This window comes from Camelus ferus, chromosome 4 (genome assembly GCF_009834535.1).
Source record: "Camelus ferus isolate YT-003-E chromosome 4, BCGSAC_Cfer_1.0, whole genome shotgun sequence".
Classification (NCBI taxonomy): Eukaryota; Metazoa; Chordata; class Mammalia; order Artiodactyla; family Camelidae; genus Camelus; species Camelus ferus.
The window spans coordinates 38,433,803-38,449,890 of NC_045699.1; the positions used below are offsets into that span (position 1 = coordinate 38,433,803).

The 16,088-nt window shown below is 36.4% G+C and overlaps 1 protein-coding gene across 4 annotated transcripts in view; it reads right to left on the reverse strand.

The window, feature by feature from the left end:
- Positions 1–2,851: 2,851 nt before the first annotated feature.
- The window catches only part of CARNMT1 (carnosine N-methyltransferase 1), a 36,813-nt gene continuing 23,576 nt past the window's right edge, over positions 2,852–16,088 (reverse strand). For all 4 annotated transcript variants that reach the window (XM_032477860.1, XM_032477861.1, XM_014562874.2 and 1 more), the window contains exons 5-8: positions 15,780–15,958; positions 13,614–13,727; positions 6,196–6,299; positions 2,852–5,513 (exon numbers count right to left, since the gene is read on the reverse strand). In XM_032477860.1, coding sequence (XP_032333751.1) covers positions 5,412–5,513; positions 6,196–6,299; positions 13,614–13,727; positions 15,780–15,958 — 499 coding nt within the window. In that variant the 3' untranslated portion in view covers positions 2,852–5,411. The remainder of the gene's footprint in view (positions 5,514–6,195; positions 6,300–13,613; positions 13,728–15,779; positions 15,959–16,088) is intronic.

Genomic DNA, 16,088 nt, shown 5'->3' on the forward strand with positions numbered 1-16,088 from the left:
CCATTCTGGCGAACTTGTCCTCCAGACATACTGAAAGCAAATGCATGAGGATGTTTGTAACAGCAATATTTTTAATATTGATTTTTTTGGTGAAAATAAATCTAATTTTTTTCCAATAGGAATCCACTATAATCATTATGATGGTTAAAAAACACAAACGGAGGCCAGAGCTGAAAACTTCTAGAGCAGACAAAACCACTTTAGTCACACAAGCAGAACTTAATTTAGCTATTTTGCAAGAAAAGCGAGACTTGAGCTGGGTCACTTCTTGTTAATACCTCTGAAAAATCGTAAGGAAAACTTAAATTGTTCCACCAAGTTGATATAAGCTAACCAATTCCTTACCATCAAGAAAACACTAATATAACCAATCACTGTGAAGAATACATCGTCATTGCCTCCTCACTACATAAGCTGCTTTCTAACATCCCTAAGGCTCACTTGGTGTTTGGCTTAAGTGTTCCAGTTTCACCAACTTTCTGTGTGTGCACAATATTTACTAATTACTCTCAGTGATTCAGTGGTTTTACGTCTGCTGTTTCTGAACTTCTGACACAACTACGTAAAAAACAAAATTCTGGATGGAAAACAAATGCATATTTTAGTCACAACCGCTTGGATTTTTAGTGCATTTAAAAAGGTATTTTAAATTCATCCAATATATTGTAACGCTTTTGCTACATTATACATATTTGCCTTTGGAGTCTTGAAACTTGGGCCCACTCCCAGCTCTTGCATGTACTGGTTGAGGCCAAGTAACTAAACTCTTAAGTTATAGCTTCCTCAACTCTAAAGTTGAGATAATGATGCTTATTTCACAAGGTTCCAGTAGTTAAGTATTTTTATGTCTCTAAATTCCAAAATACGGTATCAGCACTTCACAAAACAGTGTCAGCATGACTAAGGAGATTTTTCTCTTGTTTTAGTTGTGTTTTTTTCCCGTAAAGAAGGTACCATATAAATACTATGATCCAAAGAAGACAAGGGATATCTGCTTACCTTCCGTATTTCTCAAGGTCTCGAAGAAAGAGCACAAAGAAAATATAAAGGGAAGCAGAAAATCATAACAAAGTTGGAAAACATGAAATGGAAATAACTACAGTCCAGAATACTGAAAAACAGACCAATGGAAAGAATAAAAACCAGGGGAAACGCTCACCCAAGAGAGCAGAGGAAAGCGTGGCTCTTCCCAGGAGAGCTTGGAACAAACTGAAGCAGAGAAGCCACGGATACAAGGAGCAGGTGTGGACCTAGGGCCCCGGATAGGTTAACAACCCTTATTCGTTGCAGCTGGCCCTGCAGAGGCTGCCTCTCCGTATTCCTCTGGAGCCCAGCCAGGGTCATTACTAACAACCTTGATTCAGGACAGCTGGCCCTGCGGATGCTGCCTCTCCCCATCCCCAGCTTCTGCAGAGTAGAGAGAAGCTTTAACTTCTTGAATAAAACTTGGGAACCACTCTCAAAAGAAAGCAGTTTGTCTAGGTACCAAACCAGTGTGAGTTATCAAGACCCAGATAAAAGAACAAAGCTTGAGGAAACTCTGGACTTTATATCAGATGCTGGGGGAAAAAACAGTAACAAAGGATAGAAAGCAGCTTGACTCAGGAATAAATGCAAGTAAAGTGTTCTCCCTGGAGATTAGAAGCACCTCTATTTTGGCAGTTGTGGGGATCCACAGCCTGGCTTTCTCTGAGTTCCCTCCCGCAACTAGGCCTGCTCTCAACAAAGACCCTGTTGGTTCTTCCATTAAAAGGAATGGGCTTTTGGGAAAACACGTCTATAGCTACAAAGGAAAAGCACCCACACCAGCTCTATTCATCAACCTAATTCCTCATGGTCACAGTTGTAAGGAGTGCTCACCGAATCTGTTAAAAACAAGACAAGCCCAAAATGGAGTCGCTTATACTAAGCAGCACGTAGCCAAACCAAGACCTAAACTTGACTACGGTTTCGACTCTCCCAGAGACAGGAGAGTCAGTCAACCAGGAATCACCCGATCAGCACTAGTTAAGTAATCTGCCTGAGACGCCGCTACCATCCCCTAAAGGAAAGTAACTGTAATAACCAACCCGCTTTTTCTGGACAGTATAACTTCCTTGTTCCCACTCGCCTCTGCCTGTAAAACATTCGTTTTGTACAGCTCCCCTTTCTATCTGCTAGATTGGATGCTGCCCAACTTAAATTGATTTTTATTCAAATAAATTGTTAAAAATGAAAAAAAATGCCATTTGCAGCAACATAGATGGACTTAGAGATTGTCATTCTAAAGTGAAGCCAGAAAGGGAAAGAAAAATACCATATATCACTCATATGTCGAATCTAAAAAAAAAAAAAAAAAAAGACACTATGAACTCATCTACAAAACAGAAACAGATGATTCTCAGACATAGTAAACAATCTTATGGTTACTGGGGAAAGGGGGTGGGAAGGGATAAATTTGGGAGTTTGAGCTTTACAAATGTTAGCCACTATATATAAAAATAGATTAAAAAACAACTTTCTTCTGTATAGCACAGGGAACTATATCTTGTAATAACTTTTAATGAAAAAGAATATGAAAATGAATATATGTATGTATATGCATGACTGGGACATTGAGCTGTGCACCAGAAATTGACACATTGTAACTGACTGTACTTCAATAAAAATAAATTTTAAAAATAAATTAATTACTTTCAAAAAAGATTAGTTTAAAGCCTAGCATATTCAAAGACCAAGTACTCATATTACTGACTTTGTAGAAGCATATAATAGGCTACTCCAAGAGTTCAAGACTATAACGTGCTCAATTAATTAAAATTTCCATGTCTATGGTTATCACTAATTTTAGATGGAAACAACCAAGCAAATATTGTTTCATAGCAATTGGCAGACTTTAATATTCAAGAAAAATTAAGTCCATCATACACATTAAAAATATAGGAAATTTCATGCAGACATGAAGCTTCCACTTCAGCCTTTGCGGCAACTTTTAGAATGAGAATTACATATAAATACAGTACATTTTACAGTTCCCAAACTTCATAATTTTATACTGTGATTTATACAGCTTCTCTTTATATTTTACATATCCCATCTTACTCACTTGATTAAAACATTCCCTAGCCTACACTGCTTCAGATTATGGAAATTAAAAAAAAAAAAAAAAGCAAGCACAATGACCTAACTCCCTCTACTTTATGAAGATGAATGAAAACATTTGTGTATAGAGTTATTTAAGAAAAAAAAAATTAAACTTTAAGGCTTGCACACTTTAGTAGCTAGGACTACACGTTAAAAAATACAAAATTAAATCCTCCAGTGACACCTCTATTATTGATTGATACCACAATTTTCAAGTTTAGAATATATTAACTACAAAAGTTGTAAGAGAAAAAAAGTGGTGCAAATTTGTGTAGTATATTTAAAAAACAGTATTCATGATATGAGGGAGAAATTAGAAACAAATAAATGATTTCAGAAAACTAAAATATAAGCCATAATTTAGAAACATAAGTAGCATTAAAGAATAAAACTTGATAGCAAAAGTTTTAAGTAATAAAGCCAACCTATTGGTGTCAAGGTGTTTTTTCCTCAATGAGAAAACCAAGATCATCTATCTGTTTTGATACAAGTTGTAAAAAAGTGAATACTTATTAGTGAATAAAAAGCATTTCTAAATTACAAACAGCATGCATTCCTTTCCTTTCAATGGATTTTTTAAATACTTATGCTCCTTTTAAGATTTTCTTCCTTAAAAAAAATAAATAAACTTGGGGTCTTTTTTACCCTTGCATTAATTTCAAATTCATTCATGTGGTAGGTAATGTGAATTCCCACTAAATGAACATCTGCTAAGTACTGAGGGACCCAAAAAAGAGAAGTAGTTTTTCAGAAACACTCAGCAGGTTACAGGTGTCCATAATTTGACAAATCAAATTAAATTCATGGAATCCTTTACTGCATCATGGACATAAAGGCCACAGGAGCTGCCGTAGTGTATGCAGAAAAAGTCCTACTAGTAAGATGCCAGATCGTGTAGTGACTGATAATAAAGGTCTAAAGATCATAAGTAAGATTTCCTATGAAAACATGACAGTTATACTATAGCACATTATTGAAATTAAGCCTATCTAATCCAAACTGCCACAGAGGTCACTTAATGTCATCACAATCATCCGTGAAAATATTCAATAGTACTTTCTTTTCTCCAAGAAAAGGTTAAAATGTTAAATTAGTCATCTCCACTTTTCAAGCTACTGGAAAACAGGATAATAAACATAAAACAATACAAAGGAAAACTCCCTCCAATAAAGACCTGCTAGAGGTAGAAATGCAAAGCAGCATATACGGTTTCAGCTACAGATATCAGGGGAACAAAACTGGTGTTAAAGTGAAATTATGTTGATGGCTGCTGCTTACAATATTGAAGACAGAGACAATGGGCAGTATTTTATCCCTAAACTTCATAATCAAAATCTCCCCACATAAATACCATCATGACAGTTTTTACGAGTATGTAATAGTTTTAACGGGAAAAAAAAAGTGCTTGCTTTTGTAATCCAGGTTAAAAAAGACATTATTGTAAACATATCACTGACAAACTCTGTATTCGTTTATAGTTTAAAATCATACATTTCAAATGGGCAGATTTTGCTCTTACTTCCCCAGTCTCCTAGCAGTATCTTTAATAAAGGCTTTTGTGCCTCACTTAGAATGTTGAGATCTCTCACATTTCAGAGTGATCCATGATGATTATGCTCTCAAAGAGGGTTCAGTTTAGTGTGGCCAGACTTAACTAATTTCTCAGCTATTTAAAATGCATTTTACTGGCCTGTGATCCTATAAATTTAGCATCTCATAGAAATGAAACGTTTGATGCTAACTATAAGTTCAGCTGAGTTGGGAAAAAAAAAATACCTTGAATGATAAAATAGACATACATTTTATGTATAGACTGCGTAGGTCCAAAGTAAACAGAAGTCCCAATTCCAAATGCTGAAAGTGACAGAGGATCCTTAGACTCTTCTAAAAATAACATGTACAATGCATACAAAACAACAACAAAGGGGATTACTAGGGACTTCAATGCTATTAGTCATCCATATGGCAGACTTGCTAAGGACAGCTTCATGAATACACTGGAGATAGTTTTTTCTACTGAAAGACAATTCTGGGCTCCAAGGAAAAAGTATACTTGAAGACATTTCCTCCATTTTAACTTGTGTAGTACAAATATGCATGGCATAATATATTTCTGAAAAAGAGATAGACATATTAAGAAAATAGACACTATTTCTAAATTTTGTTAGGAATAAGAAGGCACCACTGATTTGAGGTTGTGTCCTGTCATTGGGATAGTTGATTCTGAGTTGTTTGTTTCAGCATTTGCTCTTATCAAACTTTCTTCCTGGTGATATCACTTGAGACCGTTATTGTGGTTTACGGACCACAAACAGGACACATTCATAGTAGTATTTCATCATGGAGAGATCATTCACAGTGTATGTTGACAAGACAGACTCTTTCTCCACCTGAAAGGTAAACAATAATCATAATGGTGATGATGACGACCATCGCATATTTTAAACATATTCTGTATATTAATTAATTTATTACATGTAAGCATCCCCTTAAGATTGGCACTGAACAATAGGTCTCTCAAGGTCACACCACTAATAATCTGTGGAACTGGGATTCACACTCAGGCAGTCTAACTCTAGAGCTTGAACTCTCAACTATTATAATATATTGCTTCTCTTGAAGAACAGACTTGTTTATTTTTTAAATGAATGGAATGCCTCTAAAGAAACATACAACTAAGAAACAGTAGTCAAAACCATCATGAAACCTTATAATCACATGATTAGGAAATACTGAACAGTACAAAAGTACATATGGTGAATAATATCCCTCTTACACCTGCCCTCCCACCCTGTCTGCTTGGTATCTATCAGTCAGTCTACAAGGGCCAATGTTATGATAATGGTCAGCTACCATTTACTGAAAAGTGATTACACCAGAGATCATAATTTTCCATTTATATACACATTATCTCATATCCTTATAATCTGAAAAGCTAAGTAGTAGTATTTTCACTTTTTGGATGAGAAAACAGAGAGGTTAAGAGGTAAAGCCAGTAACTGTCATAATATCGCCATTCCTGTTTAAGTGCTCTGTAAGTTAAACTTTGACAGTACTTCATTCCATCCTTACCTCTACCTGGAATCCATACTGCAGAACAACATTTTTTATATCCTCATAGCTCAATTCTATGGAAAGTTCATTTGCCAAATTTTCAAAGTGGTACAGCAGAGGACCTATGATTTAAAGATATGGTGAATGAATTACTTATATATAAACATGCATTAGTAGCTGTTTAGACTGAACTCCACATTGAATAGTAAGTTGGCTAGTGGATGAAACATAAAAGGAGAAGTAAAAAATCTTTACATTTGCCAAGAACATGTATCCAGACCCATGAAACGCTGGCCCAGTAATTGACATTTGAGTGCTGAGCCGACATTCATGCGGAGTGAGTCCCTCTGGTATTCCAGCCTCGCCCTGTGATTCTCCACATCACGGGCCTTACACTTACTTGTAACTCAAGTTCCTGAAGGAGGAGCTGAATCAGAGACTGCTAAGTCCCCAGATTCCAAGAGTATACTGTAATTATAATGCCGTAACTAAATGGAAAACTGCAGCTACAAAGTGAGTATCATGTGAAAACAGAGAAGGGTCCTCAAGTTGGGTAGCCTGGGTAGGAGAAAGTGTGGGGGTCACAGGGTAGAAGAGATAATAGGCAGGGCTTCCTGGAAGAAGGAGGTGATACTAGAGCTAGCTTTTTAAGTGCATAGTTCATATTCCAGCTGTAACACCAACTAAATGTGTTGACTATGAACAAGTCACTAACTCTGCCCCATGCGTAACATGACTTTAATGTGAGAGAACATATCTGGCATATAAAAGGCCCTAAGTAAATCACAGCTATTACAACTTTTAAAAATGACATCCTCCTTTACTAGCCTCTCACTCCAGATGTCCAAGGAACTATCATCTAGCTCAAGCCAGATTTTCCAACCTTTTGATCTCACATTTTGCCCAATCCATCAGCTTCATCTGGGCAACGCTATCACTCCGCAGTTATACAAAGAGACTAATGTAGACAATCTTCTCTTTACCTTTAACTGGCTTAATTATACATCCTGAGACCAACTCACCTCCCTCACCCCCCTCCCCACTCCTCACACAACGTGCTAATCACAAGAGAGAAAAGTAAAAACAGGACAAAGTTTCTGCTTCCAAACTGCTCATCACTCTGTAGAACATACTATTTAGGGTTAAAAAGTTTCTCTTCTCTCTTTTTTACTGTATACAAATCATTAAAAAGTAAAAATAAATTTAACTTATTTATTAGTGCTCTTTTCAAAAGATAACAATGATTCCCCACCAACTACTTTACTTTATCAAGCTTAAATTCCTGTTTGTTTTATTAGTACTAGTAAAAATGAAAGTAGCTACGATTTACTGAACACCTACTATACCCAAGACCATCCGAAAGCTTTTGAAGCCTTTGTTCTTTTTAAAGAATGCAGAGCCTCACAGCAGTCTTTCCAGCTCTAAAGTGTATGCTGTTCCTGCTCCATTAAGCGCCTCCAACAATATTGTTTCATTATACCTACATAAACAGATTCCAGTGATTCTTACACCCTCAGGCCGTATTTTACCTCTACTCATGTTGTATTCCATTATAAGCTACATGAATAAAGGAATATATCCTAAGTTTCTTTTGAATCTACCACAATGTACACCATAGCACTGAATATACTAATTAGGCAACTGTAATTTTACCACCCAAAGACAACCATTACAGTTGCACTGTATTTTTTAGTCTCTGATTACAAATGGTACTTCAACAAATATTTCTATGAATATTTCAGATTCTTGCTCACAGAGACATTCCTTGAAGTGAAATTTCCAGGTCAAAGAGGATAAACATTTTTGCTGACTACCAAACTATCAAAATGCTTTTCCAAAAGAGATATAACAGTTTTCACCCACAAATGCAATGATAAATACTTGTTTTAACACCTTACTCAGCAAGTGGTGGGAATGCAATGGTACAGTCACTAGAGAAAAGAGGCTGGCAGTTTCTTGTAACATTATACATACAATCACCACGTATGACCCACCACTAGGTGCTTATCCAAGATAAATGAAAACTTGTGGCCACATAAAGATTTGGACTCAGGTGTTTACAGCAACTTTATTTATAATTGTAATAATTTGGGAACAACCCAAATATCCATCAATCACTGAATGAATAAACAGAATGTGGTATATCCATACAATGAATTATTTTTCAGCGATAAAAAGAAAAAAGCCACTGGTACATGCAACAAAACAGATGAATTTCAAAAGCATTCTGCTAAGTGAAGGAAGCCAGACACAAAAAGCAACTTACTGTATGATTTTATTTATGTGGTATTCTGTAAAGAGAAAACTACAGTAACATAAAACAGAGCATTAACTGCCAGGTATTAACGACAAGAGGTGAGAATTGTCTACAAAGAGGCATGAGAGACCTTTTTCAGGTGATAGAAATGTTCCCTATCTTGAGAGAGGTTAATGGTTTTATATATATATATGCATGCCTGACACAGTAGAACCATTGTCCAGAAGTAATAAAATAAGGAAATGTTCCTAACGAAGTATAAGATGTGAAACTATATACACAGTATCAAGATAGATACTATATCATAGTATTAAGGAAAGACTGCAGGGAGATACATAAAGTTTTCAAGTGGCTATCTGTGAATGTTAGAATTGGACATGGGTCTGATTTTATTTTTATGTTTTTTCAAATGTTATTTTAGCTTTCTGTTATTGAGCTTGTATTTTATTTATGGTCAAGGAAAAATTATTTCTTTGTTCCTCCTACTAGTTCTAGTAACAAGTATGAAGAGACATGAGAGTTGGGAAAATAAAGGACTCCTTAAGGAGTGTGTCCATGTTTTATTCATCTATATATATCCAGTGCCAGGCATTTGCTAGGTGCCTGGTAAACATTTCATTTAAAGAATGAGCACCTAGGCAGTAAATGTGAAAAACTGCTCAGCCTTAAGGAAATGCAGGTGAAATTGTGTATGGCCTATCATTTTCCTCTTGCCAAACTGGTAAATAGTTTAATAAAAATGCTTACTGTGTTTTTTTCTTTTTAAGTGAGTTTATATAGTTGACATATGATAAATTCACCATTTTTTAAGTGTACAGTTTGAAGCATTTTGAAAGCTGGATAACTATGTACCTTTAAGGTGAGAGTAAGAAATGAGTAAACTTAATTCTATCCTTTAACCCAAAGAGACTGCAGGAAAAGCTGACCTAGTGCTTAATAAAGAAAGCAAAAAAAGAGAAAAAGAAAATCATTTCAGAGAAATATTGTAAATCATGCTTTAACCCTAGGGTAGATTTTCACAATAATTTTATGTAACATGGGTGATCCAATAAACCTTAAGCCCTGACGTTAGTTTAATATTTAATTTTAATTTAGAATTTAATATTCTATTGTTCTGCTCTGAAATGTTACAATTGTATGGCAGAAGCAAATGCAAATTATTTTGGAGAAAAAAACACCTCCACCTAGGCCTCAAGAAATCCCCAGAAGTGACTTCTCAAGGGCAATGACCAACCAATAAACAGCTAAGGTCAACAGCCCAGAAAAACAAAGAACCATAAGCAAGAACCAGCAGAAACATGAGAAAGCAGAGAGTGACCTACAAAGACTTGAGATATTCGAACTATCAGACATGATACATTTAGTATTCTCAGAGAAATAAGACTGTCTTGAAAATACATGCCAAGAATAGGAAATTCCTAAATAACATAGCTGACTAAAAAAAAAAAAAAAAAAAGAAAGAAAGAAAAGAGAAAAGGAAAATGAAATAAAATAGATGTTAGACATAGTTAAAGAGATTTTTGTGAGTGCGGAGAAAGGTCAGAATAAATTCTCCAGGATGCAGCAGAGACCAAAAAAAAAAAAGGCAAATAGAGAGAAGTGAAAACTAGAACTAGAGTGGGAAGGTCTAAAATACATTTGATTGCATTTCCAGACAGAGAGAAAAAGAACGAGGGAGAAGTATATGAACAGTAACTGTTGTTGTTACCCCAAAACGAGTTCACCTCTTGGTAGATGTCAAGTCAAAAGACATAACCAAGCCAAAGACCAGGAGAAGGAAGGGCCGCAGCAAGTAAGGAGAACATCAGGGAACCTCCCCAAAGCCGTGTCTCCCCCAACAGCAAAACTGGGGCATTCTGAGCTAAGGGTACGTGCAAATTCATAAACGGGCTTAGGTGGCAGACACAGTCCAAGCTTTAGATGACGAAGTCACAAGGGTCAGAATGGATCAACACCATCATCCCTTAGGTTCCAGTTTATATGGTGATTGAGCACTTCAGGCTGCTCTTTACCACCGAAACAACTGGGAGTCTTGACAAATGATGTATTATCTTTGCTGTTGTTACTTGTCTCGCTTGATTCTGAATTCTTTAAGATCCCTTAAAATCATTAATTACTGAGATTTGCTTCAACGGCAAGCATTGTGGCCAGGCTTAGATCACAAAATAGCTTCTCTTCTGTCAAGAAAGCCATGCTTGGTTCTCTTTCTCCAGGTACCCTCTACCTTACTTGATTACATTATTACTTATTTTGATGCTACACTGGTCTCATATTAGCAAGTGGGGAGCCCTTTTAAACTGAGATTTTTCAGAACTGATAAAAAACTTTATAGACTCAGGTAGCCCAACATACTGTACACAGGTTTAAAAAATAACTCACACATAGATATAAAAATATACATAGTGGAAAACTACATAGTGAAAATCTTAAAACACAAAACTGATTACTCAAAGAAGCAACAGTTAAAATAGTGGAATTCTCAACAGCAAAAATACAAGCTACAAGCCACTGGAATGGTATCTTCCGTGCGTTGAAAGCTATCTGCCAACCTTGTACTCTTGTACTCTATACCTGGTGTTGCTTTGGAACTAAAAGTATCAGTATAAACTCATGATCTATAAACATAAACTCATACTCCCTACCCCTGTCTGCTAAAAAGGCCTAGAAGCAATCCCATCACAGTGGTAGAATCCAGATTTTCGCTTCCACATACCACTCCCCACTAAAAGGAGCCAGGGATCTGTGGAAAAAATGGCTAAACTTAGGGATGGGCAGAGAAAGTTAAGATAAGCCTGGAACACTTGGTTATGCCAGAAAGGAGGTGCTCGAACAATGACAGAGAAAAGAGAACACAGGAGTCAGCTTGAAGGGGATCCCATTTACCAAAACTGGGATAAATTGATTTAAATCATTTATAACCTTAAGCTTCCAAAAGTTCTAGTTAGGAGATAGAGACTATTAGATAGGATAATGAAAGAAAATTTAACTGTATGCTGCATATAAGAGATACACCTAAAACATAAAGATACAGAAAGGATTCTTAAGAGAAAAAGACATGCCATACAATTATTAAATTATTATTATTATGTACCATGGGGTTATACTGACATGCCCACTTAAAGATAAGAAACATGGCTTGCATCTGTGCAAAATGGAGAGGTAGAACTCAAACCCCAGGAAAAAGGTTTATAAGCAGGGTAGGGAAGTATTTGGACCAGAGATACAGACTGGGTACCCAAAGAGCAGAAGTCAGAGGGCTGGGCAGGAGTAACACAGAATAATGAATACATGATACTTAAGGGAAAATTGACTCTGAGATAATAACTATTTTTTAATTTAACTTTTACATGCAAGAGAATTTTATTAAATATCTATTTTTAAGAATTGTTTCTCGTTATTCTAATTCTCAAAATCATTTGGAAACTTCATGCTAAGAAGAGTGGATGCTCTCCTAGTTGACCTCCTGTTAACAAATATGCTCCATTAACTCTGATGCCAAAAACAGATCACAGGTCATACTCCAGCACATCTACTCTTATCAAATAGTATACTTACCAAAAGCCAATTTCATTTGTTCCAGTTATAATAATTGTTATTACATTATTTAATAAATCATTAATAAACCAATAAAATAAATGTTCAAAAAGAAAAATTATTTCTATGAAAATTAAGTCAAATACTTTAGAAGTACACAAAACCCTACCATAACTCAGTAATTGGGGTCAAAAATTTTAATCAAGGCGGGGAAGGGCATAGCTCAGTGGTAGAGTGCACGCTTAGCATGCACGAGGTCCTAGGTTCCATCCCCAGTACCTCCGTTAAAAAATAAATAAATAAAAATAAATACCTAATTACCCCCAGAAACCCCCCCACAAAAAAAGCAAAAAAAGTGAAATTAAAAAAAAAATTACATAAATACACAATCAGAGTAAGTTATAAACTGATCCAGCATAAGCCTGCAGAGGCAGCTGTTTAGGCATTCAAGGGGTTGGATCTGGGCTGGAAGCCTGTCTCTGCCATACATACACTCCTCAACCTTTCTGCTGGTTATGTAACCCAACACTCAGTTTCTTCAACTATGAAACAGTATTAATGCCATTTCAATATAGGGTTGTTGCGAGACTAAACAAGGTATTTTAAATGGCTAACATAATGCTTAGTCCACAGGGAGCAAATACCCAGTAGGTAATGTTATCTTTCAATCATATTGTGGGAAGAGAAATATTTTTCTTTTGATAAAGATCCAAGGTTTGAGATATTTGCTTCACTTCATATTATGATTACATTTTACAGCTGCTTTCATCTGTCCTGTGAAGTTCTGAAGAGATGTTTTGAAAGACCTACTACTAGCTGTAGGCTTACTTCCTACTGGCAAAATCTCTGGTAAAGTTAAATCATTAAAGAGAGCAAGTAACAGAACCCACCAACAAAGTTACACCAATACTGAAGACTAAGGACTCAAACAATGTTTATCCAACTTTTAGGTAATATAAAGTCTTTCTTAACATGGATTATATATCTCACTAAAAAAGACAAGTATATTTACCTTGATACTATCATTATTCTCCCTTTATTTTAAAGGAAGATAAAACTGGCAATTTCTCTTAAACTCTTGGATGAGAAGGACCATGTCACACTCATCATTTGATTTCCAGCACCTAGCAATAGGATGCAGTAAAAGTTTTTTGCATAAGTGAAATTATATTTCTACTCTTAAACCCAAGGCTGTCATAAGTTATCATACCTATTCTTTTCCCAGTACGTATAGATACGGGGGGGGGGGGGCTTCCATGGGAGAGATAAGTTCTTTCCTTCAAAAGTTTCACCACAGAAAGAAAAAAAGAACACTCTCTGCTTAACAGAACTGCTGTATCCATGGAGTAGGGGGTGGGAAAGATGAGGAATGATAATCATCCAATTAATAATGAGCACCTCTTTGAAATTATGACTGCTGTGAGACTAGCCTGGTATGAATACACAACTTCTGGGGGTCCCGCTGCTTTTGGAGGAACTGCACCACTAACTAGGATGCAATCTAAAGGAAACTGCGGAGGTTTTAAAACATGTATGACACAATTGTAACTTTTGCGAACATTTAGCACTGTGAAGTTACCAAACGTAGAACAGTTATACATACTTAGATTAACATGTAAATTCTAATAAATATTGAGGAACTTACCTAAATTTATCCAAATTCCACCTGGCTTGAGTATTTTCCATATTGTGTCAATATAATCAATTACATTGTGAGCTGTGTCTATGAAGAAACAGGTAGCAATACAGTCCCAGGTATCTATTCAAGGAAAATCAAATTGCTACACTTGTTATTATTATTTTGCCTTTCTTTTAATTAATTATATAAATATAACAGTTAGTTCTTTACAGACTATATTTCACCTAACTGCAGAGGACAGAAGCTAAACTCTTCCAATCAACTACTACTATAATCCAAGCAACCAAATAATCATTTACGAGATACTTTGTAATTCATAAAAGCTTTCATTACCAATTTGATAAAGTAATCAATTTGGAAATCATTTTTGATAACTTTTGTTTATAATCTATGTAACTTCCAGCCTTCATTTAAAATCAGTTAAGATAAAATAATAGTCATTTGAACTTTAAGTTGTGATTTAAACCAGTGTTAACTATCAATTCTGGAATACACTTGCTGCTAACTGAGAAAGAAGTGGCATCAAAATACGTAAACACGCACTAGTAGTTGGAAGAACTGGCAGTTCAGAAGGGGGGACAGGGCAGTCAGCAGCAGCAGGGGGGACCGGGCAGAGAACACTGTGGCCTGGCACAGAGACAGACTGGCCTGAAGGTGGGTGCCTGTACAAATGCTGGTGTGATGAGGCACCTGATCCAACCATGGATTACCTTCACCATCTCTCTCAAACCCTGCTCCAGAAGAAAGTCACTTTTACTTGCCAAAGCAATGTCTTCCATTATTTCACTCCCATGTTGAGACCTTGTTCCCTAACTTATCCTTAATACCTAACACTTTCCATCTCTCTCCTCCTACCTTCAGAGAACAGGTTTTCCCAATGTCAGCAATCAAGGAAAAATTAAAACTTTACTCTCTTATCACTCTCCTGCTCCAGTCTCTCCACTGACTTCCCACTTCTCTCAGAGTACAAGTCAGTCTTTGCTACAGCCTGCAAGTCGGCCTCACCAAACCCTCTCCAACCCGATCCCCCATCACTCGCCCACTGCTTACCACACTGTAGTCAAAATGACCCTCTTGCTCTTTTTGAGAAGTAGCCTCCTTCCACCCCCAACCTTCCTTTCTTTGCCATTCTGAATGGTTTGCCTCTTCATTTTTTCGAGGTGCTCTGCTCATTTTTTCTTTTTACGTTCCCCTTTTAGAAAGGCCTTCCCTGGTAGCTCTTTATATAACAGTAGCCCCTCCCTAGTCACCCATTATCGCCTTTCCCCTGCCTTATTTTTCTTCCTCACAATAGTAATGTATTATTGCATCTCTCTCCCAACTAGAATGTGGGTTCCCTGCGTACAGGGGCTCTGTTCTGCTCACTTCTCTCTTTGCAATGCCTGGAACATACCTGCTACTTAGCAGGTGCTCACCAAATACTTGTTAAATGAGCGACCTTGCTGACCCTTCAGCCCTCTGTTTTTCTTCCTTTTATGGTCAATTCCTCTTTTCTCTTTCCTCATTACCGTCTCCCTTTCTCTAATGCTTAGCTCTAAAATTTCTTCAACATTTTGCCAGGTTGAAGTCCAAACTTCATAGCCTAATTATAAGGCCCTCCACAATCTGGAACCAAGCTGCTTCTTTAGCCATTACCTACCATTAAATCCTCAGATATCCCTATCCCTCCCAGTCAGGCTGTTCTACCATGCCCGATTACCTTACCCATTCACAGCTCTGTACCTCTGCCTGCCTAGATGCCAGTCCTCCCTGTCCTTCAAGCCACAGCCTCTCCACCAAGAGCTCGCTTCTCACACTAACCTAACCAACTTTTACTGCATTCATTACTCATTTAAACTTTGTTTATATGTCTTTTAATATTAATGGACCCAACAGATTCTAAATTTCTTAATTGTGGGATCTCATACTTCTTTATATTTCTTGTCAGTGCCTTATACGTAACCTTCAAAATATTCTGAATTGTCACTGAAGGATACCTGATATTCTGTCAAAATGAATGACCATGTATGACTGAAGCACTGTGCTGTACACCAGAAGTTGACACAACATTGTAAATTGACTATACTTCAATAAAAATATATATATAAAAAAAATGACCATTTTGACTTACTATAAAACTGGCTCACTAAATTTAGAATAAAGGATATGACCTGTAAAATGCTTTAGACTTACTGCATTCTGAATATATTTCCTGAAAATCTCCGGCTGTCATAGAAAAGTTAGAACCAGGAGGAAGACTGTGGGGGTCAACATCAGGGAAAAAGATGGGTCGAATCTGATCGGCTGACCTTCGGTTATTGCTAAACTGATGGATCCAGGGATAAAGCTTATATTTATTAATTTCAGAGCATCTGCAAAATATGAGCATAAAATAAATGTTAACTAAATAGTCTACCAAGAAAATCTACTTTAAACACTAACATATACTCTGTTTGAAGATTTACTTATAATTAATACTTAAAAGTGTTACCACTACACTCC